Consider the following 27,081-nt stretch of genomic DNA (forward strand, 5'->3'; position numbering starts at 1 on the left):
TGCAGAAACTATATAGTGACCTGGCTTGAGCCCCAGTCCTTGTGCATGGCATCATGTGTGCAGTATTAGTTGGTTCACCTGCTAACCCCCTGAAGTACTTTTTATTCTGTGTTTACTGTGTTTTTATTTTATTAGATTTAGAGTGTTTGAGTGTTATATTATCTATGACTTTTGCAGGCTGTAGAGATTTTTCTAGCCTGCTACATGTGGTACTGTTTTTTGCCTATTTTATTATTTGTCACACACTCTGATTACTTGTTTATGCTGGTTTCTGCCATCGATTTCTGGTATCAAGTGATATAATCCTCCCAACCTGATACATGTATCCTACCATTCCAGCAAATGACCTGGATAAGTTCATGGTTGCTAATAGAAGAGCCCTTCCATGTACTGATGGGGTGGGGTGGAGGTGGGGGGACCAACTAAATTAGAACGTGGAGGAGATAGCATAATGGTTATGCAAAGGTCTCATCCCTGAGGCTCCAAAGGTCTAGCTTACATCCTCAGCGCCACTATACACCAAAGCTGAGTATTGTTGTCTCCCTCCCTCCGTAAATATCGATAGACTTTTCAGTTGTTACACTTGGAATCAAAGACCTTAACCAGCCTTCCTCCCTCTTTTTAATCTGTTCAACAGCAAGCTTGGGCAACAGATGATGTTGCTCAGATTTATGATAAGTGTATAACAGAGCTGGAACAGCACTTACATGCCATCCCACCGGCTTTGGCCATGAACCCTCAAGCACAGGCTCTTAGAAGTCTTCTGGAGGTTGTGGTATTATCTCGAAACTCTAGGGATGCCATAGCTGCTCTTGGATTGCTCCAGAAGGTTAGTTTTTAAACTGTTACTTTAATACAAAATGGTCATCTTTTGACCCCTACTGTGGTTTGCATATTTAAGCCATTCTTAAATCTTAATTAATATTAAAGCAAGTTCTGTAATAAGTAGGTTATTTTCTATAGAATAGGTGACAGTCTTAGCAAACTTATGATAAATAGTAGACTATGAAATTTAACAGACAACCCTTTTTGTTTTGAGGGACAGGCTAATCCAAATACTTGTGTTAAGGTTGGTGAGGAATATTGAATTTTGATTAAAGTATAAGTGGCTTTTCATAAACTTACGGAATGAACGTAAACCAGGTAGAACTTGGAATGTATATGTACTTTCATTTATTACCTATTCTGGATAGAGATGGACAGAAGGGAGAGAAACAGACACACTTGCAGCACTGCTTCACTGCTTATATAGCTCCCCCCTGAAGTTGGGGACCAGGAGCTTGAGCCAGCATCCTTGCACATTCTGGCATGTGCATTCAACCAGGTGTGCCAACACCTGGGCTAGAATGTATGTGTGTTAACTGAGTCACTAGAGGGTCTTTATGAATGGAGAGATTGCATTTTTAAATGCAATTTGTAGTTGCCTTAAGGCTTGATTTCTGTCTTTGATTATTGGACTACATACTATATTTTCCATGGTTCTAAGACAATTTTTTCTTTTTTCTTTAAACATAGGCTGTAGAGGGCTTACTAGATGCCACAAGTGGTGCTGATGCTGACCTACTACTACGCTACAGAGAATGCCACCTTTTAGTTTTAAAAGCTCTTCAAGATGGTCGAGCATATGGGTCTCCATGGTGTAATAAACAGATCACAAGGTCAGTGGCCATTTTAGAAAATATTTATTGGGTTGTTTTCTGACATGTTTTTTACTTACAGAGATTTCTTTTTCTTTTTAAAGATTTTATTCATTTATCAATGAGAAAGATAGGAGGAGAGAGAAAGAACCAGACATCACTCTGGCACATGTGCTGCCGGGGATTGAACTCAGATCCTCATGCTTGAGAGAGAGTCCAAAGCTTTATCACTGCACCACCTCCCGGACCATCTCTATAACACTGTTATAGAGATTTCTATAACAGTGTTAAGATGTTTGGAACTTCCAGTTTTCAGTAGTGAGAAGAGTGGTAGAGCTTCTTATTTTCCATTAAGTGCTTATGGACACTGATATCAAATAGCTTGTTTTTGGGACAGAGTGGAGATGTTTTATTTTTTAAGATTTCATTCCAGTGTTCATTATATAAATATTTTAATGTCTTCAGCAGAATGTTTTGCTTCATAAGCTTTTAGAGAAAAAGCCTTAATACTGTACTCTTCTACTTTATTACTAGTATTTTGAAACTTGGGTGTTTGTTTGGAGTTGGTTTTTAAGGTACCCAGGATTTAGAAAAAATGACTATTGAGTGAAGTGAACTCCTTATTTGTCCTGTTATATTCTTAGTGTATGGTTAAATATGTGGATAAAGAACTAACTGACTCCTTCTAGGTGCCTAATTGAATGCCGGGATGAATATAAATATAATGTGGAGGCTGTGGACTTGCTGATTCGAAATCATTTGGTTAATATGCAGCAATATGATCTTCACCTTGCTCAGGTATACTAGACATTTACTTAAATAGGAATGACAAGTCTAGTAGATAGGAAGAAAGTGTAGTGTCTTTCTTACATTGTTAATTTTTTTTTTTCCCCCCTTGGCAGTCAATGGAGAATGGTTTAAATTACATGGCTGTGGCATTTGCTATGCAATTAGTAAAAATTTTGCTGGTGGATGAAAGGACTGTTACCCATGTTACTGAGGCAGATCTGTTCCATACCATTGAAACTCTAATGAGGATTAATGCTCACTCCAGAGGCAATGCTCCAGAAGGGTGAGGATCAAATACTTTGGGAATGCTTTGAACAGTTAAAGAATGAGAGTAAGGCGCACCTGGTTGAGCACATAACCATGTGCAATAACTTGAGTTTAAGCCCCTTGTCACCAATTATGGGAAGGTGGGGTTGGGGTCGGGGGGTAGCTTCACCTTACAGTGAAGCGGTGCTGCTGTTGTTATTTTGATTTTTGTTTTTAATTAAAAAAGGAATACAGACTTCTTAACATACATTACCTGTTGTAGCTACTTAACCCTCCGGCATATGGAACGCTTTAGTGAGACTAACTAAAATTGTTACCTAAAAAATTAAAACTTTAAACTGCTGGGTTCACAGACACTTAAAATTCTTTTTGATTGGAGGCAAGTTGGTTTGTCTCCTCGCACCCCCCAATAAGCCTGTTTCATGTATAAAATGGGAGTAATATCTCAAAAGAATTGAGAGTTAAGACAGTCATCATAAAACACGACATAGCGCAAAGCGCAAGGACCAATGTAAAGATCCCAGTTTGAGCCCCTGGCTCCCCACCTGCAGGGCATTCGCTTGGCAGTGAAGCAGGTCTGCGGGTGTCTTATCTTTCCCCCTCTGTCATCCCCATCTCTCTCTCCTATCAGACAACGTCGACATCGATAACAACAATACTAACTACAATAAAAAAACAAGGGCAACAAAAGGGAATAAATATTAAAAAATGACACAGGTGTGCAGTTGTGCGTTTTTTTTTTTTTTTTAAATATGGACATAAGCTCCATTTCAGTGGCACCAGTTTTTTGTTGAGCAATGAGTTGAGATTAGTCACTTGCATACTTTTTCCTTATAAGTAAGGGAAAAAAAGGTTTACTTTGTATGGAACTATAAATATTTCTATTTAAATAAACTGTCTATGAAAGCATACCCTTGAATAAGAATGATTTTTACTTTGGGTTTATTGTACTAGATTGCCCCAGCTGATGGAAGTAGTGCGATCCAACTATGAAGCAATGATTGATCGTGCTCATGGCGGTCCTAACTTTATGATGCATTCTGGGATCTCTCAAGCCTCAGAGTATGATGATCCCCCAGGCCTGAGGGAGAAGGCAGAGTATCTTCTGAGGGAATGGGTGAATCTCTACCATTCAGCAGCAGCTGGCCGTGACAGTACCAAAGCTTTCTCTGCGTTTGTTGGACAGGTAGAGCTTTTGGAAAGAAAGGTGCTTTTTATTCAACATAAGTAGGGTGTGATGCCTCCAATATTAAACTCAGTATTATGTACCTCTGGTCAGACAGTTACCTCCATACTCATGTAAACCAAAATCATCATGGTTGTTCATTACTCTGCTAAGTTATAGTAAAGTTAACATAGCCTAACCCCTTTTAATATCCTATTTCAATTGTCAAAGCTATGAAGTACAACAGATCAGATAATGAATAATGAAATTGACACATAATTCTGTATATAGTAATTTCATTAGCAGATAATTATCAAAGAAATTATAGGCTAATAAACAGAATATTTTTAGCACATCTTAAAAATAATAAAAGTGATTTTATAGTGGTTATGCAGAAGACTAATTCAGAGCTTAATAATACTGTATATAAAATTTTCAAAAATCTAAATATATACCTGAAACTAACAAATATTCTTTTGGGAAATAGATTCTATTTCTTTAATTTGATCTAAATTGAACTTTGAGTTAAATACAGTGTTAGGAAACAACTGAACTATAGCTAAAAGTTAGATTGGGTGGGAATATTTGTGACCAAGTTGAACAGAAAAATAAATGTGGGAAGAGAGCCATATTATTTAACATTTTACACTGATTATCACTGGTTTCTTCAGCCATTGTGACAGTAATGTCGAAGTAGTTCATGTTTCTTAGTCATATTATTTGTTGAGCCAGAGAGTAGTTTCTCCAGACTGTTAGAGAAATGTTTGTTCAGTGAAAAAAATCTGCATATTTCTGCAAGTTGACCATTATATTTTTTAAGACTTAGACCATAAATTAGGTGTGCTATCAAACTGCTGTTAAGTCAATGACAATTGAATGTGGAAGAGCTAATTTGAATTTTAAGTATACAAAAAAATTTACTTTTCAAGATAAATATTACTTAGTCATGCTAAGTAATTCCTCTCCTATAAAATAAATTATTGAAAAGCTGTTACAGTATGCTTATATAGTTTCTGATTTGGATCAAAGAATTTTAAATTGATTGGTTTTTGTGATTTTTGATATTTCATGCGTATGGATGTGGCACCTGCATTAGCTCTTCCTGTTGGCTTACTTTCTATCCTTTTTTCTTTTTGAAAACGATAATATATTAAACTTTTTTTCTCATCTTGTAGACTCTTACACATTTACATGTTTTGTGTTTGCTTCTTGCACTCCCCCCCGCCCCCAATTTATCAAAGTAAAAAGTCTCTGCTTGCCTCCTCCCCCCCCCCCCCCCCCCCACGGGCAGTTATAATCAGAAGTGGTTTACTGCTTCTTAGGGGGAGTTACGTTATTTTTAAGAACCCCGGTTTTTCATTCTGGACTTGGTTTATTTCTTTATTTATGTATTGATCTCCTCTTTCCTCTTCAGGCTTAAGAGCTTGTTATACTGTCCCCTTCTACACTAACCAAATGACTTTTCTCTTTCACTTCCAGATAATATATCATAAAACTTTATCTGTTCTTATAAACTTAACCATTCCACTTTAATTTAGTTTACAGTAAAATTATGAATAACTGAATATGATTTGTTCTAATTTCATTTATACCTGCTTATTATAGAAATTATAATTAGTGTAAATATTTGAAGTTTCAGAAACTAGTTTGCTAAATTGGTTCAAAGAAATCTTAAATTATATGATAAAGTATGTGTCTAACAACTGTCAAGAAAATGTACACTAGGTAAAATGTCTTAATTTGACATGATAGATTTATTAAGAGTTGCATATTTAATTTTCAAAACCATTTGTCTATAGACTACTGTTCAAATCTGCCAAGTTATTACCTCTCCATCTTTTCTGTTCTACAAAGTAGAAATTAAAATGTTACCATTGGAATAAATGTTTCTAAAACATAAGGACTGAAAGTTTATTCATGTGTTTTATCTTATTGTGGGTTTTCTTCCCTCATGGTAGATGCACCAACAAGGAATCCTGAAAACTGATGACCTCATAACAAGGTTCTTTCGTCTGTGTACTGAAATGTGTGTTGAAATCAGTTACCGTGCTCAGGCAGAACAGCAACACAACCCTGCTGCCAATCCTACCATGATCCGAGCCAAGTGCTATCACAATCTGGATGCCTTTGTCCGACTTATTGCACTGCTAGTGAAGCACTCAGGAGAAGCTACCAACACTGTCACCAAAATTAATCTGCTAAACAAGGTCTGAAACCTTTTTTTTTTTTTTTTTTTTTTGCTTTCGTCAACCTCTTTATAACATTTTCTTTATTGTCCTAAGATTAAATTCATAGGTAATTGGTAAGCATTAACCATTGGATTTTAAATGAGTATGGATTAACTGAAACAATGTCCGCAGTTTCATTTAGTGTGCTAATCTTTGTTAATGGCCAGACTAGAACATATTTGAGTAATAAGAGATTTGCCCCTTAAACAAAATCACTATGGTTGTGATGGCCAGAGTTTTCTGCTGACAGCACATAGATTGGCTGCTTGAAGCCAGTGACTGAGATTTCAATTACCTTTGTTTTTAGAAAAGAGACAAAAGTACAATATTCTTTTTTATTAATACAATAGAATCACTGGGCACTAGTGCAAAAAAAAAAAAAAGTAAAAATGAGGCTGGAGGGTAGGTTTGGGTTATTACAAATGATAATTTCCCTCACTAATTAGTGTGCAAACTAAGTTGAAAGTGCTTTTGTATGACACATTTCTGCAGCCCAACAGCTTCCCTGGTCCCCATCTATGCCATTCTGATTTATACAGATTTAGAAAAACTAGGCATTATCATACATAATATGCAGTCTGCTTTAAGAATATTGAAACTCGGGTTAAGCGCAGGTGGTGCAAAGCACAAGGACCGGCATAAGGATCCCGGTTCGAACCCCAGCTCCCCACCTGCAGGTGAAGCAGGTCTGCAGGTGTCTATCTTTCTCTCTGTCTTCCCCTCCTCTCTCCATTTCTCTGTCCTATCCAACAACGACGACAATAACAATAATAACTACAACAATAAAACAACAAGGGCAACAAAAGGGAATAAATAAAATAAAATATTAAAAAAAAAGAATATTGAAACTCAAAGAACACAGCAAAGTGCCACTCAAATCAAATCAATGTATGACCTCTTTGGTTGCCAGCATATAGCTTTGTGTTCATAGTGTGTGTGTGCGTGTGTGTGTGTGTGTGTGTGTGTGTGTGTGTGTGTGTATGTATTAAACCTCACCTCTCCAGAGCTCTACCCCACTAGGGAAAGATAGAGAGAGGCTGGGGGTATGCATTGACCTGCCAATGCCCATGTCTAGTATAGAAGCAATTACAGAAGCCAGACCTCCTACCGTCTGTACCCCAAAACAATTTTTTAAAAAAATTTTTTTATTTTATTTATTTATTCCCTTTTGTTGCCCTTGTTGTTTTATTGTTGTAGTTATTATTGTTGTTGTCGTTGTTGGATAGGACAGAGAGAAATGGAGAGAGGGAGGGGAAGACAGAGAGGAGGAGAAAGATAGACACCTGCAGACCTGCTTCACCGCCTGTGAAGCGACTCCCCTGCAGGTGGGGAGCCGGGGTTCGAACCGGGATCCTTATTGCCGGTCCTTGTGCTTTGCACCACCTGCGCTTAGCCCGCTGCACTACAGCCTGACTCCTCCCAAAACAATTTTAATTCATACTCCCAGTGAAGAAGTAATAGGAGGAAGAGGCTAAAAGGAGTCTGAACTCCAACTCCATCAGGACTTGGAGAGGGAGAGGAGGAAAAAAGGAATATTTGAATGTAGGAATAAGGCTACATGTGGCTTGTAGGGGAAGAGAGGACTGGACCTGAAAGAAAAAAGGGGGCTAGTTATGTACAAATGTAGATAGTAGAGATAATAGTTAACCCTTGCCTGCAACCTTGGGAGAACTGCTGTGGCTTGCAATGGAAGGATTGTGGGGATTCAGAACTCTGGTAGTGGAAATGGTATGTAATTATAAACCTGTTGACACATAATTTTTTATTATTTTTATTTATTTATTGGGTAGAGACGGTCAAAGATTGAGATGGTAGGAGAGATGGGTCTTTGTATACTGGAACATGTGTGCTCAGCCAGGTGCGCTACTGCATCAGCCCCATGACATGTACTTTTGTAAATCCATATTCAATCACCGATAAAATTTTTTAAAATTATTTATTAATGAGAAAGATAGAAAAAGAACCAGGCATCACTGTGGTACATATTCAGGCAGGTATTGAACTTGAGACTTCATGCTTTCTGCACTACACTATGTCCCACTCCACAATATTCAAGCAGTATTTATTTTTTCTTTTAATGGGGCTCTTTAAAGTGTATAAGTAAGTGAATTCTTACCTTCTTGACTTAGAAGCTCTGGTGCGTGTGTTCTATAGGTCCTTGGCATAGTAGTAGGAGTCCTTCTGCAGGATCATGATGTTCGGCAAAGTGAATTTCAGCAACTTCCATATCATCGAATATTTATAATGTTGCTTTTGGAACTCAATGCACCTGAGCATGTATTGGAAACTATTAATTTCCAGACACTTACAGCTTTCTGGTAAGTATTATTTAATTTAATAGATTTTCTGTCAAGGATTACTGTTTCAGCGTAAAATTTGAGAAGTAGATGTGAGATCCACTGATTTGCAACTTAGCTTCCATGGCACCTACTTAAATTTCTGGATTGTTTTCTGAGTTGATCTGTGCTTTTGACTAAGTTTTCTTTTTTTAGCAATACATTCCACATCTTGAGGCCTACCAAAGCACCTGGCTTTGTATATGCTTGGCTGGAACTGATCTCCCACCGGATATTTATTGCAAGAATGCTGGCACATACGCCACAACAGAAGGTGTGGCTGCAGTTTATCTCCTACAGATGAAGACTGTAACTACCTGGGGCTTATTTACATTGCATATAGATTTCTTTTAGAAGAATTTCTGCGCTTAAATGGGATTTCTATTTAATGTTGAATTCATTCATGGAGAGATGCATAACCAAGTATTCAAATATTTCTGCTTGAAAAACCACTACTTAGTGACTAGGACATTGCTTCTCCAAATCTGTTTGGAACTATTTAAAAAGTTGTAACCCTGGAATATCCTGTGCATGAAATCAACCAGTTTTATAGGACCTTCCTTGAAATTAAATGCTGTTGCACTTATGGCTGAGGACAAGTGGCATTTACTGTGTTTGAGAGCAGTTAGAAAGTACAGTTTTGGGAGTCGGGTGGTAGCGCAGCCGGTTAAGCGCACTTGGCGCAAACCGCAAGGACCCGAGTAAGGATCCCAGTTTGAGCACCCCAGCTTCCCACTTGCAGGAAAATTGCTTCACGGGCAGTAAAGCAGGTCTGCAGGTGTCTTATCTTTCTGTCCCCGTCTGTCTTCCCCTCTCCATTTCTCTCTGTCCTGTCTAACAATAATGACAACAACAATAATAACTATAACAAGGGCAACAAAAGGGAATGAATAAATATTTTTTAAAATTTAAAAAGGTTTTTAGGTTAATTTGGAATAAACACAGTTAACTATGTTTAGAAAGGAAATAGATAATCCTTAAGTGGAATAGGTGGTTTTTTTGTTTGTTTGTTTTTTGTTTTGATGGAGACAGAAATTGAGAGGAGAGGGCGAACAGGAAAGAGACTGTCAGCACGTTTTGACCATTTGTGAAGCTTTCTCCTTGTGTATGGCACATGGACTTGGTTTTATTTGGTGAAGATGTGTATTCCAGGATGAGAAAATGCTCTATATTGTATAAAATTACCCAAGAATGAAGTTAATATTTTTAGGGGATGATGAGTAGGCAAAATTAGACTGAAAAGAATTTATTTTATCTTAATATTTTATTGGAATGAGAGAAATACAGAAAGGAAAGCCACAGCATTGCTCAGTTCTGATTTATAGTGGTGCTGGGGACTGAACTTGGGACCTTTGGGGCCTCAGACATGAAAGTCAGTTTGCATAACCATTATGCTGTCCCCCTACCCAAGGATTTATTTTATATATCAAATGAGATCGTATTACAGGAGTTGGGTGTGAGGAGATGGCTGCGATCCTGGAATTAATTAAAAGATGGAAGTAAACATCTTTAATTGTCAGTTTTTTAGTTGTCAAAGATATTTTTCTTTCTTTTTGTACTCTCTGACATTTCCTGAAGTTTTCTCTTTAAATTTTGCTACAGGCAAATTCCCAAGTCCTAAAATTTCTGGAGCCTATTCAAAATATAATTTCCCACTCATCATCACTGTACTTTCTCCATTTTTAGTGCTTATCAGTCTTAAGGAGAAGTACTTCTGTCAGTACTCTTTAGTATATTTAATATGAAGAAAAGAGTATAATTTCTCCATATTGCGGCTCCTTGAGCCGTTTTTTTGGTGGCAAGACAGCAGCTGACTGACTATATGTGTAACTCATGTATTTTTTCCCCCCCCAGGGATGGCCAATGTATGCACAGCTACTGATTGATTTATTCAAATATTTAGCACCTTTCCTTAGAAATGTGGAACTCACTAAACCTATGCAAATTCTCTATAAGGTAATAATTCATTTGGATATATAAATTAAAATGCTGTTAAAATGAGATTAAAAAGCACATTTCACTGGAACTACAAAGTTGTACCCCCCCCCCCCCGCCCCCTGCATACCAAGCTGTTAAAAATCTAACAAGGTACTTGTATATTGACAAGGTACTTGCATAGGGATGAAAGTCCAGTGCTTACCTATTAAGCTACCTCCCCACTTGCATAAAAGATTTAAATTTTGTTAAATTGTCTTTCATATCCAGGAGCTGTTAGAGCTGATATAGTCCTTTTTCATTCTTAATATTGCTAATTGTGTTTTCTCTATTGGTTTTGGTAGTGTCTGTCAAGTTTATTACTCTTTCAAAGAGTTCATTTCTAGTTTTGATTTCCCTTTCCCTTTGTCATTTTTTAATCCTATTGATTTTTGCTCTTTTTCTTAGATTTTTTTTTTTTTTACCCCCTTAGGTTTTCATCTGCTATTTTTCTCACCTCTTGACTGCTTAATTTATGTCATTGACTTGTGTTGTTTTTGCCTAGCTTCCTTCTCCTAGCATAAGCATTTAAGGCAATATATACATTTTTTTTTTTAAACACCAGAACACCGTTCAGCTCTGGCTTATGGTGGGGGGGGTTGAACCTGTGACTTAAAAGCCTCAGGCGTGAGAGTCAGTTTGCATAACCATTATGCTATCTACCCTCTGCCCAAGGCTATAAACTCTTGACACAGATTTTCATGATTTCCAGATTAAAATACATTTAGAAATTATGAAGTTAGTTTGTAAGTTTGTTAATGGATACTTTTTTTCTATTAAGTTTATATTAAAAATGTTTCATTACAATTTCTTAGTGTGAAAATAGCCCATGATTTTCTTCTTTTTTAAATAACTAGGGCACTTTAAGAGTGTTGCTGGTTCTTTTGCATGATTTCCCTGAGTTCCTTTGTGATTACCATTATGGATTCTGTGATGTGATCCCACCTAATTGTATCCAGCTAAGAAATCTGATCTTGAGTGCCTTTCCAAGAAACATGAGGCTGCCAGATCCTTTCACTCCTAATCTGAAGGTAAAGTACCAAATAGTCCAAGGAAAGGCCCAATCTTAATATTGTTAGCCCTTTCGTTGGTTAAATGGGCTGTCTAGACTTATTTCCTGCCCCATACACACAGACTATTCAAATTGTTAGCTAGGGACACATTACTATGCAATTAAACCTTGTAGAGTATATGCTGCTGCTGCTGCTGCTGCTGCTGCTGCTGCTGCTGCTACTGAATATTGGGCCACAGAATTTATATGATTGGTATTTTCAGTTGATTTTGATAAGTACGGGTGTATAGAATCTTATCCTAAATGTTGAACCATATGACAGAATCACAACATTCAAAGACCTTTGTATAATGCTCATATTTCAGTTTGGTTATGTTTGTTCTTGTGCTTAAATTGTCTTAAGGAATACCTTAAGTACGTATCATTGTGGTATGACTTTCATTTATTAGATGACTCTGGGGTTCCTATACTCCTGCACTACATTTTCATTCAGATTGAGAGGCAGAGACAGGATGACACACCACAGCACCATATAAAGCTGCTGCCTGTGATTCCCATGGTGTAGCACTCCCAGATAATGCCAGGACACTAACCTGAGCTGTTAGCACGGCAAGGCAGACAGCTCACCCAGTGTGCCTTTTTTTAAAATTTCTGTTTATTACTGTTTTTTAAAATTTTAATTTTTTAAAATATTTCTTTATTCCCTTTTGTTGCCCTTGTTGTCTTATTGTTGTAGTTATTATTGAAGTCATTGTTGTTGGATAGGACAGAGAGAAATGGAAAGAGATGGGGAAGACGGGGAGAAAAAGACACCTGCAGATCTGCTTCACTGCCTGTGAAGCAACTCCCTGCAGGTGGGGAGCAAGGGGCTCAAACCAGGATCCTTATGCCAGTCCTTGTGCTTTGTGCCACCTGCACTTAACCTGCTGTGCTGTCGCCCGACTCCCTGTTTATTATTTTTATTACTGTGATAGAGAAAGGAAAATAGAGAGGGACCTGCAGGTGAGGACCAGGGACTAGAATCTGGACCCTTGTTCATAGTGACTTGTGCACTTTACTGGTTGCACCACCATACAGCCCAGTGAGCTATTCTATCCCTCTAGTCCCTAGACTTATTGTTACTTTAGTATATTATATTTTTTCAAACTTTATGTATTAATAATAGATATTAATTAATGTAATATTTTGTAATTCTGCTAAGGGCTTTGCATTTTATTTCTCTTAGAAGAGTGCTCCTGGAGAGATCTCATTCTGAACTTACTTTGAAATCCAAATGCTTGGGCAGATCCTGGTACATAACTAGACTGCTCAACAAAGGATACACTTACCTGCCTTGTTTTAGAAAGATAGTACATTTATAGAGTGAGCTTTCAGTTTCTATATGGGACTCCTTTAATAGTAACAAAATGTGAGGTTTTTTTTTTTTTAATGAAAACAATAGTACTAGCTTCTAGCACAGATAAAGCTATCTGGCAACTCGTAAATGCTTCTGGTTGAAACACATTTATCCATTACAGGTGGATATGCTGAGTGAAATCAACATTGCACCCCGGATTCTCACCAACTTTACTGGAGTGATGCCACCTCAGTTCAAAAAGGATTTGGACTCATATCTTAAAACTCGATCACCAGTCACTTTTCTTTCTGATCTACGCAGCAACCTACAGGTTAATTAAGTAACTTAAACACCCATTTCTTTCTTACTTTCTGCAGTCCTGTGTGTGGCCTATTTGGGAATTAGTCTTGTTAATCTGATGTAAACTTTTAGTATTTTGCTTTTTAGTGGTTAGAGACTAGGTTCATTGTATATTTTACTTTCTTTCAATGACACAGAGCTTGGGGCTGGGTGGTAATGTACCTGTGAATGCATATTACCCTGAGGACCTGGGTTTGATTCCCTTACTCCCCACCTGCAGGGGAAAGCTTTACAAGTAGTGCAAGCAGGTCTGCAGGTATCTCTTTCTTCTTCTATCTCCCCCAGTTTCTTTCTTTTTTAAAAAAATTTTTTTTTCTTTTTAAAATTTATTTTCCCTTTGTTACCCTTGTTTTTTATTGCTGTTGTAGTAATTGTTGTTGATATTGATGTCATCGTTGTTAGCTAGGACAGAGAGAAATGGAGAGAAGAGGGGGAGAGAAAGACACTTGTAGACCTGCTTCACCGCCTGTTAAGCGACTCCCCTGCAGTTGGGGAGCCAGTGGGCTCAAACCTGAATCTTTATGCCAGTCCTTGTGCTTCACACCACGTGCACTTAACCTGCTGCGCTACCACCCGACTCCTTCCCCCTCAGTTTCTATCTATTCTATCAAATAAATTAAAAATTAATGGGAAACAATGGCTGCTGGGAGCAGTGGATTCCATGTGCTCTGAGCTCTACCTTAGACCATGCTATGAGGGGAAAATTTTTTTTTTTTTTTAAATTTCTTTATTGGGGGATTAATGTTTTACATTCGACAGTACATACAATAGTTTGTACATGCATAACATCCGTTTTCCATATAACAATACCACCCCCACTAGGTCCTCTGTCATCCTTCTTGGGCCTGTATCTCCCCCCCCACCCCCACCCCGAGTCTTTTACTTTGGTGCAGTATGTCGCTGAGAGGAAAAAATTTTCTTTCTCTTTAGACTCAAATATCATTGCCTATTAGTATTGTAAGGAAATACCGCTGCCCCCATCATAGTTTGGATTTCATAGCCTCTATTTTAATATTCTATTTATTTGATACAGACAGAAATTGAGATGGGATGGGGGAGGTGAAGAGGGAAAGAGAGACCTATAGCACTGCCTCACCATTCTCAGAGCTTTCCCTCTGTACGTGGGGTCCGGAGGTTTGAGCCCAGGTCTTTGTGCTTTATAATGTTCTCAGCTTGGTGTTAACAACTTTGCAAATTTTTGTTGAGCAGTTTGAACTTTTTGATGAAAGCATTCAAGGATTTAAAAACACTTAACGCTATCAGTTCTCTGAGTAAATCAGGAGCTTTCTGTTTTGCTCATTTAGGTATCCAATGAACCTGGCAATCGCTATAACCTCCAGCTCATCAATGCACTGGTGCTCTATGTTGGGACTCAGGCCATTGCACATATTCACAACAAGGGCAGCACACCTTCAATGAGCACGATCACTCACTCAGCACACATGGACATCTTCCAAAACCTGGCTGTGGACTTGGACACTGAAGGTGAGTGAGTAAAAGGCCAATTGTCAGTGTCAAGTTGTTATACCTTTTGCCACAATCTAGTCAAATGATTTATTTTATTGAGGGGGGATAATTTATGACAGTTCTTGTCATGTAAATGCAGTTTATTTCCTTGTACAAAATGATGCTACAATAACATTGACATAATCATGGGTCTGGCTTGTTTTATTTTGAATAGGATAGCATTCCAAAAAGCAAAGAACAGTGCTTTTCCCCACCAGCTTTGCAAAAATCTCATGTTGTGTTTTGTTTACTTCTGTGTGGGCTTTTATCTTCCTGGGTGAAGTTGGTGTTCTTGACTCATTTAATAGATGATTTACACTGAGTAGTCCTGTTCATTCTGACACACATATACTTTTAAAAGCATATCTACGGGAGTCGGGCAGTGACGCAGAGGGTTAAGTGCACATGGCGCAAAGCGCAAGGACCAGCATAAGAATCCCAGTTCGAGCCCTGGCTCCCCACCTGCAGGGGATTCGCTTCACAAGCGGTGAAGCAGGTCTGCAGGTGTCTGTCTTTCTCTCCCCATCTTCCCCTCTTCTCTCCATTTCTCTCTGTTCTACCCAACAATGACGACATCAGTAACCAGAACATGTTAAAACACCAAAAGCAACAAAAAGGGACCATAAATATTAAAAAAAAAAAAATTCTGGGAGTCAGGCTGTAGCGCAGCGGGTTAAGCGCAGGTGGCGCAAAGCACAAGGACCGGCATAAGGATCCCGGTTCGAACCCCGGCTCCCCACCTGCAGGGGAGTCGCTTCACAGGCGGTGAAACAGGTCTGCAGGTGTCTATCTTTCTCTTCCCCTCTCTGTCTTCCCCTCCTCTCTCCATTTCTGTCCTATCCAACAACGACAACAACAATAATAACTACAACAATAAAACAACAAGGGCAGCAAAAGGGAATAAATAAAATAAATATTAAAATAAAATAAATTAAAAAAATTCTTTTAAAAAAGATACCTACTTCTAAGTTTGTTGTGGACTCTTTTTTTATAAGTATAATGTGATTTATTTATAAATGATAACAAATGGTATTTCCAGAAATTGAAAAGCATGACTCTAATAGTACTAAATGCATAGCCTTTTTCTTTTCTTCCAATTTGTTTTGATCTTATAAAGATGAGAAGTCAGTTTTACAACCAAAAATATCTACTTATTAAAACTATACCAAGACTTTCATACAGACAGAAATGAGACAAACGTGCATTTATAGAACTGCATATCAGTCATGCCAGATCCCCATGGAGGGAATTCCCAGCATGACCTCATTCACCTGTGAGAACACAGAGCAATCCTTGTTTTGGTGTACACACTCATCTACTTGTTTGGCATGGTCAGCTCTGTACTTCTTGACGGTTTCCTTCTGCTCTGAGTATGCACGCCCAGTTGTCTGCTTCTTAGAGCAGACATTTACCTTCCTTATCCACCAGCCATTGGAGAAGGACTAGGGCCACGCAGATGATTGATTTGACCCATTCTTCTTGGGGGGGGGGGGGGTTCCTGGTGGCCCTCTTCCATCATCATATCTGGAATCAGATGAATTTCTGTAGCCTCTTTTATACATCTTGTTGAAGCAGAGTTTTGAAAAACAAAACCACGAACTCAGCTAGTCCCCAAAAGAAATCTGTTATGAACAATAATTTCCATGGGGATTGATTCCGGCTGTCCAACACTTATCCATTTGAGATGTAAACCATCCTACTCCTCAGTCCCAGAGTGACTTCCAGAGTCACTATACCTCCTGACCCTTCCCAGCTTCCGTATCTCCCTCCCTCTGCCTGTTATGGACTCTTGAGATGCCACACTTGCAGCTGGCACCTCTGACCCCAATATGTGATTTCACTATTCCCATGCCTTTTTCATGCAGATATATGCCATCACACTGGAGATACATCGTGTCATCATACCTTTTCTTTTTTTAATACTCCCTTTTGTTGCCCTTGTTTTATTGTTGTAGTTAGTATTGATAATCATCGTTGTTGGCTAGGACAGAGAGAAATGGAGAGAGGAGGGGAAGACGGGGGCAGGGGGAAGACTGATACCTGCAGACCTGCTTTACCGCCCATGAGGCGACTCCCCTGCAGGTGGGGAGCCAGAGGCTCCAACCGGGTTCCTCAAACCGGTCCTTGGGCTTGGTGCCACATGCGCTTAACCCGCTGTGCTACCACCTGACTCCCATCATAACTTTTCTATGGCACTAGGGCTAGAATCTGAGTTGTGTGCATGGCAAGGCACACAAAGACACTGATATAGAGAATAAATAGCATCTGTAGTTACTTGTAGAAGGGGATTTGAGGCTGCTTAAAATAAATATTTTAAACTATCCCTCCCCCTTCTCCCCAGTGCACTGATAAGCTCTGGCTTGTGGTGCAGGGGACTGAACCTGGGACTCTGGAGCCTCAGGCATGTGACTCTCTGTATAACCATTATGCTATATCTACCCCTGCCCATAAATATTTTAATTATATTTTGAGTGCAGCAAAGGAGGAAGGAGATATACTTTAGAGAGAGGGAGGCATTAGATATACTGTGATTGCCTCAGAAATCAAAGTGGTCGAAAAATGATCTGCTAAAAGGTTCCTATGTTTTCAAACCAGTAGTCTTCAAAATATGTTTTGTGTTATCTGGACCCTTTTTATTTATTTCATGAGATAAAAGGAGAGAAATTAGACTATTGCTCTATCAAGTGCAGTCCCAAGGGTTGCACTCTTGACCATATTCTTTTTTTTTTTTGCCTCCATGGTTATTGCTGGGTCTCTGCCTGCACCAGGAATCCACTGTTCCTGGAGGCCATTCCCCCCCCCCCCCTTTGTTGCTGTTGTTGTTGTAGCCTTGTTGTAGTTATTGTTGTTGTTGATGTCGTTTGTTGTTGGAGACCATATACTTTTTCTAAGTCCAAAGTTTTTCTGCTTTGCCATCTTCTGAAGGCTCTTGATGAAAGGCTATGAGGTCAAAACTAATAACACAAACTTAAACATATTCAAATTAACCTAAGGACATGTTAGCGTGCCCATGCCCCCCCCCATGTTAGAACAGATTGAACTGAACTCAGAAGTAAGACTTATATTTACCAACACTGTAAAATAGTGGTAATTTTTACGTTTTTGTGGTTGTATTGAAATACAACCCAGAGAAATGCAAACTATTTGGAGCCCTAAGAACCACTGGTTTAAAAATGGAGTACTTTGAAAGTCCTTGTCAGAAATCCGAACCCTAGCCAGTCAGAATTATTATCTTTCATTTCATGTTGGCCTTTTGAAATTTTTATTTGTTGGGTTTTAATTTCTAGGTCGGTATCTCTTCTTGAATGCAATTGCAAATCAGCTGCGGTACCCAAATAGTCACACTCATTATTTTAGCTGCACAATGCTGTACCTTTTTGCAGAGGCCAACACTGAAGCTATTCAAGAACAGATCACAAGGTAAACTAGTTGATTTTTGTTTTTTTAATGTTTCTTACGGGTGCCCGTACTAACCAGATTTTGAGTGATTTTTCTAGGCATTCAGTGTATGTTGAGCATTTTTGTGTTAAATATGGATAATTATAAATAATTATCCATATTGCTATAAATTATCCATATTGCTATAAATAATTATCCATATTGCTATTTCTTGCCCATATAATTAGTCGGATAGACATTAAAAAATCAGAGGATTAGAAACCATAATCTGTACTGAATAAAATAGTTTTAAATATCAAGAGGGGCAGATGTTTTGAATTAAAAGCATTTTGGGTGGGGGTAGATTAACATAATGGTTATGCAAAGAGACTTTCATGCCTGAGGCTCCAAAGTCCCAGGTTCAATCCCCCACACTACAATAAACCAGAGCTGTGCAGTGCTCTGGTGTAAAAAAGGGGAAAATAAGTAAAATCAAACATTTCTGGTGGCATTTTAACTAGAGTTCTGACCACAGAAATCTGTTAAAAGGTATGTTAGAAACTTTAGACTTACCTTTAGTATTCCTGGGGTGACAAGTAGGGGAGATGAAATAGGGTCATATTTGGTGTTTATGACCCAGTGCTACCACTCCACCCCGATAGTTAAGAATCTGTTGTAGCTTGCTTGAACTTTTATGTATAATGTATAGCCGTGGGTAGGTTCCAGTGAGAGATGCACATATTTTAAAAACTGGATCAGCATTTATAACCCCACGTGTTGTGGATATAAAAGTACTGCCGCTCAAATTTTACCAGTTTAATACATTAACTTTTCCTCCCCCTCTCTAGGGTTCTCTTGGAACGGTTGATTGTAAATAGGCCACATCCTTGGGGTCTTCTTATTACTTTCATTGAGCTGATTAAAAATCCAGCGTTTAAGTTCTGGAACCATGAATTTGTACACTGTGCCCCAGAAATTGAAAAGTGAGTTAAAAGCAATTTTTGATAGGTCTTATTCTATGAGATAGAGCAGTTGCGGCTTGGGTGGGTAATTAAGGTTCTCCAGGTAGGACACCTGCCTTGATGGTAAATGCTGTTCATGGAGCCTGGGTTTAAGTCCCTGTACCACATAGGTATTAAGGTACTGGAGTAGTCTTTGGTTGTCTGATGTCTTCCTATCTGAAAGAAAAAAGCAGGGTGGTGGAATTGTGTATCTGCAGGGCCCCTAGTCTGCAAGAAAAAAGGGTGAGTGGTGGAGGTTGGAGGGGACACAGTAGGAGACACAGTAAGATGGATGTATGGTATTGTCGAGCCTGACTTTTTTCACATACTTAAAACTGTTTCCATCCTTTAGGTTGTTCCAATCAGTTGCACAATGCTGCATGGGACAGAAGCAGGCTCAGCAAGTAATGGAAGGAACAGGTGCCAGTTAGATGGTACTGCATCTCTATAAATGGGTCAGCCTGGAGTTCCCGTTGTACCAAGTTCATAAACTTGCTGAAGAATCAGCGCTTCCTGACTTGCCCAGCCCTTTGGTTCTTGGGTATCTGCCCCAACTACTACGTGGACATGTTCCACAGTTTAAATGCATTTTTTTTGACTCTTGGCCAAAATTTAGAAGATGCTGTGAATATCATTTTGAACTTGTGTAAATATATGAAAGAGAAAACCTTTGTCTGGAACTTCTTGGGTTTGTGTAAAAAGTGTCCAAAGCAAGTCGAAAATTTAACAAGGCCTTTAGTGCCTGTACACTTTAAAGGTTTGGTATAGTTTTTTTTTAATTACTATATTTATTTATTTATTGGATAGTCAGCCAGAAACTGAGGAGAGATACAGACTTGGCAGTCCTGTTTTACCACTTGTGAAGCTTGCCCCCTTCAGGTGGGGACTGGGATCTTGAACCCAGGTTCTTGCAGTTGTAGCGTGTGCTCAACTAGGTGTGCTACCACCCTGGCCTCTGGCATAGTTTTCTAGCATCTTGTCCAAAAATAGCAGGAAAGCCAATTTAAGTTTAATGTAAGTTATTTTATAATATGAATATGGACCATTTGTTTAAAATGTTGACTTGCTAGAAGTTGTTATTCCAAGGAATAGTTCAGATCCTGTCAAATTTTTCTTTCCCAAAGCCGAAAGCTGATGTTGAGAGCATCATTTTCTTAAGATTGAGTGCCCATCCCCCACTCCCAAGTTACTTGTAAACTGGGAAAGGAAACTAAGAGTATTGCTATTCTCCAGTGACTAGCCAAACAGACTTGGGATCAACGAGTAGAACCCCTCTCTTTGTGTGGATTTTGGATGTTTTCTAAATTGGCCCACATTCTGTATTTTGTATCCTTTGTAGGTTCTGAGCTTTTGATCCCCTCCTCCTTGAGTGTGTATAGTAAGTCATATTTGTCCACTGTGCCTTTCTCAGTATTAGCCAGTGATGAGGAATGTGAATAGCACAGCTTCCTGATTATCAGGCATGTTTAAATAAGGAAACTATTTTTATATTCTTCCCATTCTTTTTTTAGTAGGAAATTGGTGGAGAAAGGTTTCTGTGGTTAACTTCAGTCACAAAATGCTCATTTTACCCTTATATAAGTATGCCATGATCTTTACTAGTGAAAGAAAATTTGTATTTTACTTTTAATTCAGTAAGTTTCACATGAGTGGTGCTTGAATTACATTGGTATCTTGGTTTTATCCCTGATGGGTAAGTTGTACCATTAAGAGTAAACTTGGGAATTAAAAAAAAAATGTTCTGAGTATTAGTTACATAGTTTATCAAATCCTCTAAAGGGAAAAATGTATTACTTGCTCAGAACATATCTGAACCCTGTCTACTTTCAAAGCCCACAGTAGATGCTAGATTACAAGACCTATTTAGTATTAATCCCATTTTTGTAGCTTTGGTTGAAACAAATAGACCTATAAACTGTATTATTAGGGGGCTGGGTGGTGGCTTAGCTGGTAGCGTGCACATATTATCATGAGCAAGAAGCCACCTGCAGTGGGGGAAGCTAACAAGAGGTGGAGTAGTGCTGCAGGTATCTTCCCCTCTATTTAGGTGTTGGGGGAGGCTGCTGTGAATGTTCGATTTGTATAGGCATTGGCCACTGATAATCCAGGTGTCCACTTTTGCACCACCCCCCGAACCCCTATGTTACTGGTGTCGGATCAATAGTCTGCTCCTGCCAATCATTAAATGTCAGTTCATCTCTTTTATTTATTTATTCATTCCCTTTTGCCCTTGTTTTGCTGTAGTTGTTATTGATGTCATTGTTGTTGGATAGGACAGAGAGAAATGGAGAGAGGAGGGGAAGACAGAGAGGGGAAGAGAAAGATAAACACTGGCAGACCTTCTTCACTGCTTGTGAAGTGACTCCCCTGCAGGTGGGGAGCCGGGGGCTCAAGCCAGGATCCTTATGCTTCACACCACGTGTGATTAACCTGCTGCGCTACCGCCCAGACTCCCCTCAGTTAATCTCTTAACATCACCATTGCTACTTTTCCTTTTACTGTTTAATAGGAAAGGAGAAGACCCAGAATTGTCTTGCTAATTATCAGTAAACATTAAAGTTCTTCTCAAGTTCCTTTAGGCAACAAGGAACCTGCTAATTAGTCAGTTCCAATAATTGGTGTAAGATCATCTTCTGACCATAACGAACCTGTAAGGCTTGCTGTTCCCTCCAGCTGAGTTTAACATAGACCTCACTGCTGAGTAAATCTTGTTCAGTTTTTAAGTCTGTGGCATAGGTCTGCAGGGTCAACAAAACACTATCCCGAAGAAGCTGTTTCCATGATGCCTTGAGCCTGGGAATATTTGTGATCATCAGGCTGTCCTCTTCCCACTTATCTTCCCATCCACTGTGATCTTTAAATTCTGTGAACTCTTCAGCAGACATGCACAGTACCTAGTGATAGGTCCTTGAATTAGCAAGGTTCTCCTTGAGTCTGATTAGAGAGACATATCCTCTCATTCCATTTTCATCTACCTTTATCTTACTCTAAATATTGAGTTGTCTGAAAAGCCATGACATTTTTGCATAGAAAAAATATGCCATAACTTTTCCAACAATCCAATACTGGCTTTTTTTTTTTTAAAGATTGAAGTGGGGGGAGATAGGGAGAGAGAGATTACCTTCACAGCTTTTAAAGTATCCTCCTGCAGATGGAGAGCAGGGGCTTGAACTCAGGTCCTTGCACATGGTAATGTCTGCACATAACTGGGTGAACCACCACCCAACTCCCAATACTTAACCAAAAGCATTAGCCATTATCAGGGCCAGCAGATGGCTCCTTTGCATACAGCAAACATGTTAGAGAATCTAGATTCAAACTCTGGTCCACTATGGGAATGCCTGTGGGCGTGTCTCCTTCAATCTCCTCTCTCACCCTTTATCATAAAGGAAAGAGCAGGCTGGTCAGTGGTGCCAAGGATCTCATTGTGGGGGAGGGGTAAAGCAGTAATGCAGATGTGTACACTCCCCCCCACCCCCCAATTTCTCTCTGCCCAAGGGGGGGGAATGGATGCTGGTAGCAGTGGATTCATAGTGTAGGCACCCAGCAATAACCCTGATGGCAATAAAATTTAAAAAGGGGAGGTGGATGGTGGTGCACCTGGTGTCCACCTATAGGAAGAAAGCTTTGAAAGTGGTGAAGCTGTGCTGCAGGTGTGTCTACGCATCTGTCTGTCTCCCTCCCCTCAATTTCTGGCTGTCTCCATGCAATAAAGATTAAAAAAATGTTTAAAGTAAAAAAGACAAGGTCAACCAGGAGTAGTGGATTCAGGCACTGATCCTGGTGGGAATAAAAGTAAATAAATCCTTTACCTTGAGTGTGGTGATCAGTTCCTCATCAGTCAGCACTTCTTTTCGCCCAATCACAAATGCCCCCTCTTCCCCTACCATCTCCAGTTTGCATAAGAAATCCCAGCGTTCGTGTAATAAGAGCCTTTCAGCTTCAACTTTTATCCCTGCATAAATGAAATAGTGTGACAGTCTCAATATAACTAGAAACTCATTTCTCATATATTGCTTAGTTTATGAAGGAAACAGTATGTGGGGTATGGAGAAAGACATCCCTCAGTCAAAGATTGAGTTAAGACACCCACCCTGTAATGCTGCTTCACGAACTGTCACCATCTGAATGTCAGCCGTGTCATCAGTATTGTCTGGATATGGTTCAACAAAACCGTACATATGAATCAGTTGCCAGTTAGCCATTTGACCATAAGTATTGAAAATCTCATGGCCTTTAGGAATGGGCTGAGTAGCTACCATCCGAAGACAATCCTGGGGTGGAAGGAAAATAAGTATGCCAGGTTATTCCCAGTCTTAAGAAGGCTGTTTCCCTCTTAGGAAGAGCCTCCAAATAACTGTAAGGAATTGTAGACAATGTATTATAAAGTGAAAGGATAAGGCTTACTCTTAGGGCCTGGAGATATATATATATATATATATATATATATATATATATATATATATATATATATATATATATTCATTTGGTCCTGATTCTGATTCCCAGCATCCCACATGCCAGAGTGTTCTGATTCTCTATCTCTATACTGTACTAATACATTTTTTAAAAAAAATAAAGGGAAGGACTCAAAGGTAAAAATCAGTTTCAGTGTTAGGTAAATCGCTGCTCAATCATATCCACCACTTAAAAGTTGCTAGCTCGGGCTGGGGAGACAGCATAATGATTATACAAAAGACTAGGGCTGCAATCTCTCAGCTTCAGTCCCCAGCACCACCATAAGCCATAGCGGAGCAAGGCTCTGGTATGTTACTCCCTCTGTATGTATCTTTCTCCTTAAAATGAATTTTTTTTTAAGTTGCTAGCTTAGGGACTAAGATAGCTCAGTCCTTCCATGTGTAAGGCCCTAGGTTTAAGTCCCAGTGCTACATAATTTGTGTCCAACCCCCTGCACCATTAGAGTTGAGCAGTACTCTTACTTGAAAAAATTGCTAGTTTGAAAAGTTGCTGCAGGACAGTGACTCAGAAGTAAAGGGCATGCCTTTTATATGATGCCATATAAAAATAACTAAAATATAGAATAACATAGAGGCACAATACTTTGATCCTTGTCAAAAAAGAAATTGGTATGGGCAGCAAAGGGTAAAATCTCAGTGTCCTGCACTGCATGTTTGGGTGTAGCACACTGCTCCATACTTTGGTCTGTTATAAAACATTCAAAAGCATTTCTTGGGACCAGATAGGTGGCAGACTGGTATAGCACACACACTACCCTTGTATAAGAACCCAAGTTCAAGCACCTGATCCTCACCTACAAGAGGAAAGGGCTCACAAGTGGTGAAGCAGTACAACAGATGTCCCTTCCTCTCTATTGAAGGGGGAGGGGGGACCCGTTGCTAGCTTTCAAAAAGGAATGTTTAAACCCACATCAGAATAGGAGGGCAAGTAGATCAAAAAAATAAAAGCTAGGGGTTGGCAGGTGGCTCATGTAGTAGAGGGCACACATTACGAGTTCAAGTCCACGGCTGCCACATGAGTGTACACGCTATATACAGGAGGGGGGGAAAAAGACTTCTGTGAGTGGAGGTTGGGCACAGCGGGTTAAGCACAGATGGTGCAAAAGACTAATGGGAGCAGTAGAGTCATGTAGGCATTGAACCCCCAAAGTACACATGGAAACTACTTTTACTTCATATGAGATATAAAAGGGAGTCTTATATTTTTATTTTTTACCAGTGTGCACTGGTAGCCTCAGGCATGAGAGTCTGCTTGCATAACCATTATGCTCTCTCCCATCCTTTAATTTTTAATTCTATAAACTTGGACCTTTTCCCACAAAGCAAACAGAACTTTGATATCCTTCTCATCCCCATGCACTATAATGCAGTTCAGAGCTCTAGTATAATCTTGACTCATGGCAGAAAGCAGCCAACTTCTAGTACCAAATAGTTGACCAGAAGATTGAAACCATAACTTTTTTTGTCACTAGGATTTTAGTGCCCCAGGCCATTTTCAGGTAGAAAGGTAGCACAGCACCGAAGTGTCCTTCAGCTTGGTGGCATGCCCATGACAGTGAAGTGCATTATCTAAGCTATCTTACCAATCCAGACCACAGCTCGCTCTCTCCCCCCCCACCCAGGAGCTAACTTCCTTTTTATCATGAGGCTTGGTTGACTTAGTATGAATCAAATGGCACATAACAAGAACTCAAAAGGATCCACTCACTGGAGAGTATTCTAGATTGGCATTGTGATTGGCTACATGATTTAGTATGTCTGCAGCAGGCACCATCAAAGGGGAATTTGGCTCCTTTTCATCCTCATCTTCCTCCAGTGGTTCCTGAAAGCTGCCAGAGAGAGATGGCTAAATGCTAGGACAGACCAGGGGTGGGGTCTACCGGTTCTTTCCCCTGCCGTCCCTAGAGTTCTACAGGAAGTCCTTTCAAGGGTCTGCCTACTGACCTGTAAGCCATCACAAGAGCCACAAGCTGGCGGTAGAGCTCCAGGGAGCGGACCCTGTGGCTAAAAAGATCCGGGTGAGCCTCCATGAAGGGCAGCACGATGGAGCAGTACTCGCTTTGAATGTTGGACAGATCCTTCTCCACGGCCTCAGGCACCCCTGTGCCCTGCAGCAGTCTCTTGCGTTCTTCTTCGGGCCTGCAGTGACATCCCCCAGGCAGGTCCCCCTCACATTCCCTGATGGGACTATGGCCTGGGACCAAGATGCACAAAGCAGGGTGCTTTCCAGCCCCCTCCCCATTCTCACCAGAACATAGGGTGTTCCAATTGGCCCAGTTTGGGCCAGAGAGCTAAGTAGGGGCTCCACAGCGAGGCAGGGGCTTGCAGCTCATGGAGCAGCGCCAGCAGCAGCGGCACCCAGCCAGACTGGCTCTGTAGTGCGCCTTGCTCTGCGGGAGACACAGGTGAGCGGAAGGGGGGCCGCAGACCCGGGTTCCCCGCCACCCAGCTAGTGAATATGATGCACTCCACTTCTGTTCTCCACACATCTCATCAGACTACCAGGTACGGGCCTTGAGAAAACTGACACTTGTGTGGACAAAGCACACCCAGAGCTGCCGCTTGGGAAAATAGGCCACTTCGTCAAACAAGCTTTATCTGAAGAATCTGTGACGGTTTCCAGAAGAGAGCCAGGGACTGCCCCCGCAGCCTCTCACTGGCCCCGACCTCTCTGTTCCTCATCTTGCAACCCGCAGCCTTTCCCCAGCCCAAGACCTCCCGGCTCTTTGTCCTTAAAAACCCTCTACTTGGTGTCCAAGATGTCATGATGATGATGATTTTTTTTTTTTTTTGATACATGAGTCGGCCACCTTCTCCGGTGATGTTAACGACCACCGGCCTGAAGACTTTGATGGCAGCAGCCCTTTGCCTCTTGCAGCCGCGAGCACCGAGCCCGGCGCCCTGCACTGCCCCTCCCCGCGCGCCCGGCCCACCTCGCTCCAGGAGGCCGCGGATGGAGCAGGTGCGCGGCGACAGGAGCGCGGCGCGCGGCACCGCGAACAGCAGCTCCCCGGGCTGCAGGCTCTCCCGGGCCACCATGCCGTAGCCGGCCACCGTGCCCTGCCGGCTCACCGCCACCTGCGCGGGGGCAGCGGCGGGTCAGCGCTGGCCGGACCTTTCCCCAGGGCCCCCGGATCCCCCAGGCCGTTCCCCGCCTCACCTTGGGACTCAGCTCCAGTCCCACCTGCCCGCACCAGCGCAGGAAGCCGGCCACCGGGTCCGGGTCCGGGTCCGGGTCCGGGTCCGGATCCGGGTCTGGGTCCGAGGCTGGGTCGTGCTCTCCGCTGCCCGCAGGCGCCACAACCTGAGATAAGCGAGCACAGCGGCTAGGTGAGGCCAGCGAGCGCAAGAAGCACGCGGGAGGGATGCCGGCGACTCGGGGGGAGCGCGGGGGGCGGAGGGGCGCGCGGCTGATACCCCGGGACTTACCCGCGAGCGTTTAGCCGGGGCCGCCATGCTCGGCGCGCGCGGCCCGCTGGGTCTGCGCGGGCGCTTCCGGCGCTGTGGCCACGCCCCCCCGCCTCGGGGCGGGGCCAAGCGCGCCCGGGTCACGTGGTACTGGCTGCGGTGTGGGCGCTGGAGTTGAGCGCGGAGTTGCAGGGACCCAGGCAGTG

The 27,081-nt window shown here is 40.9% G+C and overlaps 2 protein-coding genes and 1 pseudogene across 11 annotated transcripts in view; 1 reads left to right on the plus strand and 2 right to left on the minus strand.

Annotated features, from left to right (window-relative positions):
* Window positions 1-19,660, plus strand: part of CNOT1 (CCR4-NOT transcription complex subunit 1) — a 109,172-nt gene extending 89,512 nt beyond the window's left edge. For 4 of the 7 annotated variants that reach the window (XM_016186850.2, XM_016186852.2, XM_016186851.2 and 1 more), the window contains exons 35-49: window positions 638-829; window positions 1,516-1,658; window positions 2,327-2,435; window positions 2,540-2,709; window positions 3,648-3,900; window positions 5,817-6,065; window positions 8,241-8,404; window positions 8,579-8,696; window positions 10,277-10,378; window positions 11,254-11,427; window positions 12,926-13,075; window positions 14,409-14,589; window positions 17,898-18,030; window positions 18,837-18,971; window positions 19,342-19,660. In XM_016186850.2, coding sequence (XP_016042336.1) covers window positions 638-829; window positions 1,516-1,658; window positions 2,327-2,435; window positions 2,540-2,709; window positions 3,648-3,900; window positions 5,817-6,065; window positions 8,241-8,404; window positions 8,579-8,696; window positions 10,277-10,378; window positions 11,254-11,427; window positions 12,926-13,075; window positions 14,409-14,589; window positions 17,898-18,030; window positions 18,837-18,971; window positions 19,342-19,420 — 2,352 coding nt within the window. In that variant the 3' untranslated portion in view covers window positions 19,421-19,660. The remainder of the gene's footprint in view (window positions 1-637; window positions 830-1,515; window positions 1,659-2,326; window positions 2,436-2,539; window positions 2,710-3,647; window positions 3,901-5,816; window positions 6,066-8,240; window positions 8,405-8,578; window positions 8,697-10,276; window positions 10,379-11,253; window positions 11,428-12,925; window positions 13,076-14,408; window positions 14,590-17,897; window positions 18,031-18,836; window positions 18,972-19,341) is intronic. The other 3 variants (XM_007520076.3, XM_007520077.3, XM_016186853.2) reach the window with 1 other exon arrangement.
* Window positions 15,955-17,902, minus strand: LOC132536763 (selenoprotein K-like; annotated as a pseudogene).
* SETD6 (SET domain containing 6, protein lysine methyltransferase) lies at window positions 18,828-26,978 on the minus strand. 4 transcript variants are annotated; one of them, XM_060185435.1, is made up of 10 exons: window positions 26,897-26,978; window positions 26,628-26,771; window positions 26,401-26,545; window positions 25,716-25,857; window positions 25,412-25,606; window positions 25,176-25,296; window positions 23,083-23,263; window positions 22,802-22,944; window positions 21,638-21,883; window positions 18,828-19,162 (listed from the first exon to the last, which is right to left on the minus strand). In XM_060185435.1, exons 1-10 carry the CDS (start codon window positions 26,921-26,923, stop codon window positions 19,124-19,126), a joined length of 1,383 nt encoding a protein of 460 aa, XP_060041418.1. In that variant the 5' UTR covers window positions 26,924-26,978; the 3' UTR covers window positions 18,828-19,123. The 4 variants fall into 4 exon arrangements, with proteins under 4 accessions (XP_060041418.1, XP_060041416.1, XP_060041419.1 ...); XM_060185433.1 differs by having other exon boundaries at window positions 18,828-19,166; XM_060185436.1 differs by lacking the exon at window positions 21,638-21,883 and having other exon boundaries at window positions 18,828-19,166.
* Between the last annotated feature and the right edge of the window lie 103 nt (window positions 26,979-27,081).

This window comes from Erinaceus europaeus, chromosome 2, assembly GCF_950295315.1.
Source record: "Erinaceus europaeus chromosome 2, mEriEur2.1, whole genome shotgun sequence".
In the NCBI taxonomy this organism is placed as follows: domain Eukaryota; kingdom Metazoa; phylum Chordata; class Mammalia; order Eulipotyphla; family Erinaceidae; genus Erinaceus; species Erinaceus europaeus.

Coding starts and splice junctions, on each gene's coding strand:
- SETD6 (XM_060185433.1), bottom strand. CDS start 26,923: ATGGCGGCCCCGGCTAAACGCTCGCGG. Junction 26,546..26,627: donor GACTGGAGCTGAGTCCCAAG/GTGAGGCGGGGA, acceptor GCCCCCGCGCAG/GTGGCGGTGAGCCGGCAGGG. Junction 21,884..22,801: donor AACTGATCACCACACTCAAG/GTAAAGGATTTA, acceptor ACCTATCACTAG/GTACTGTGCATGTCTGCTGA.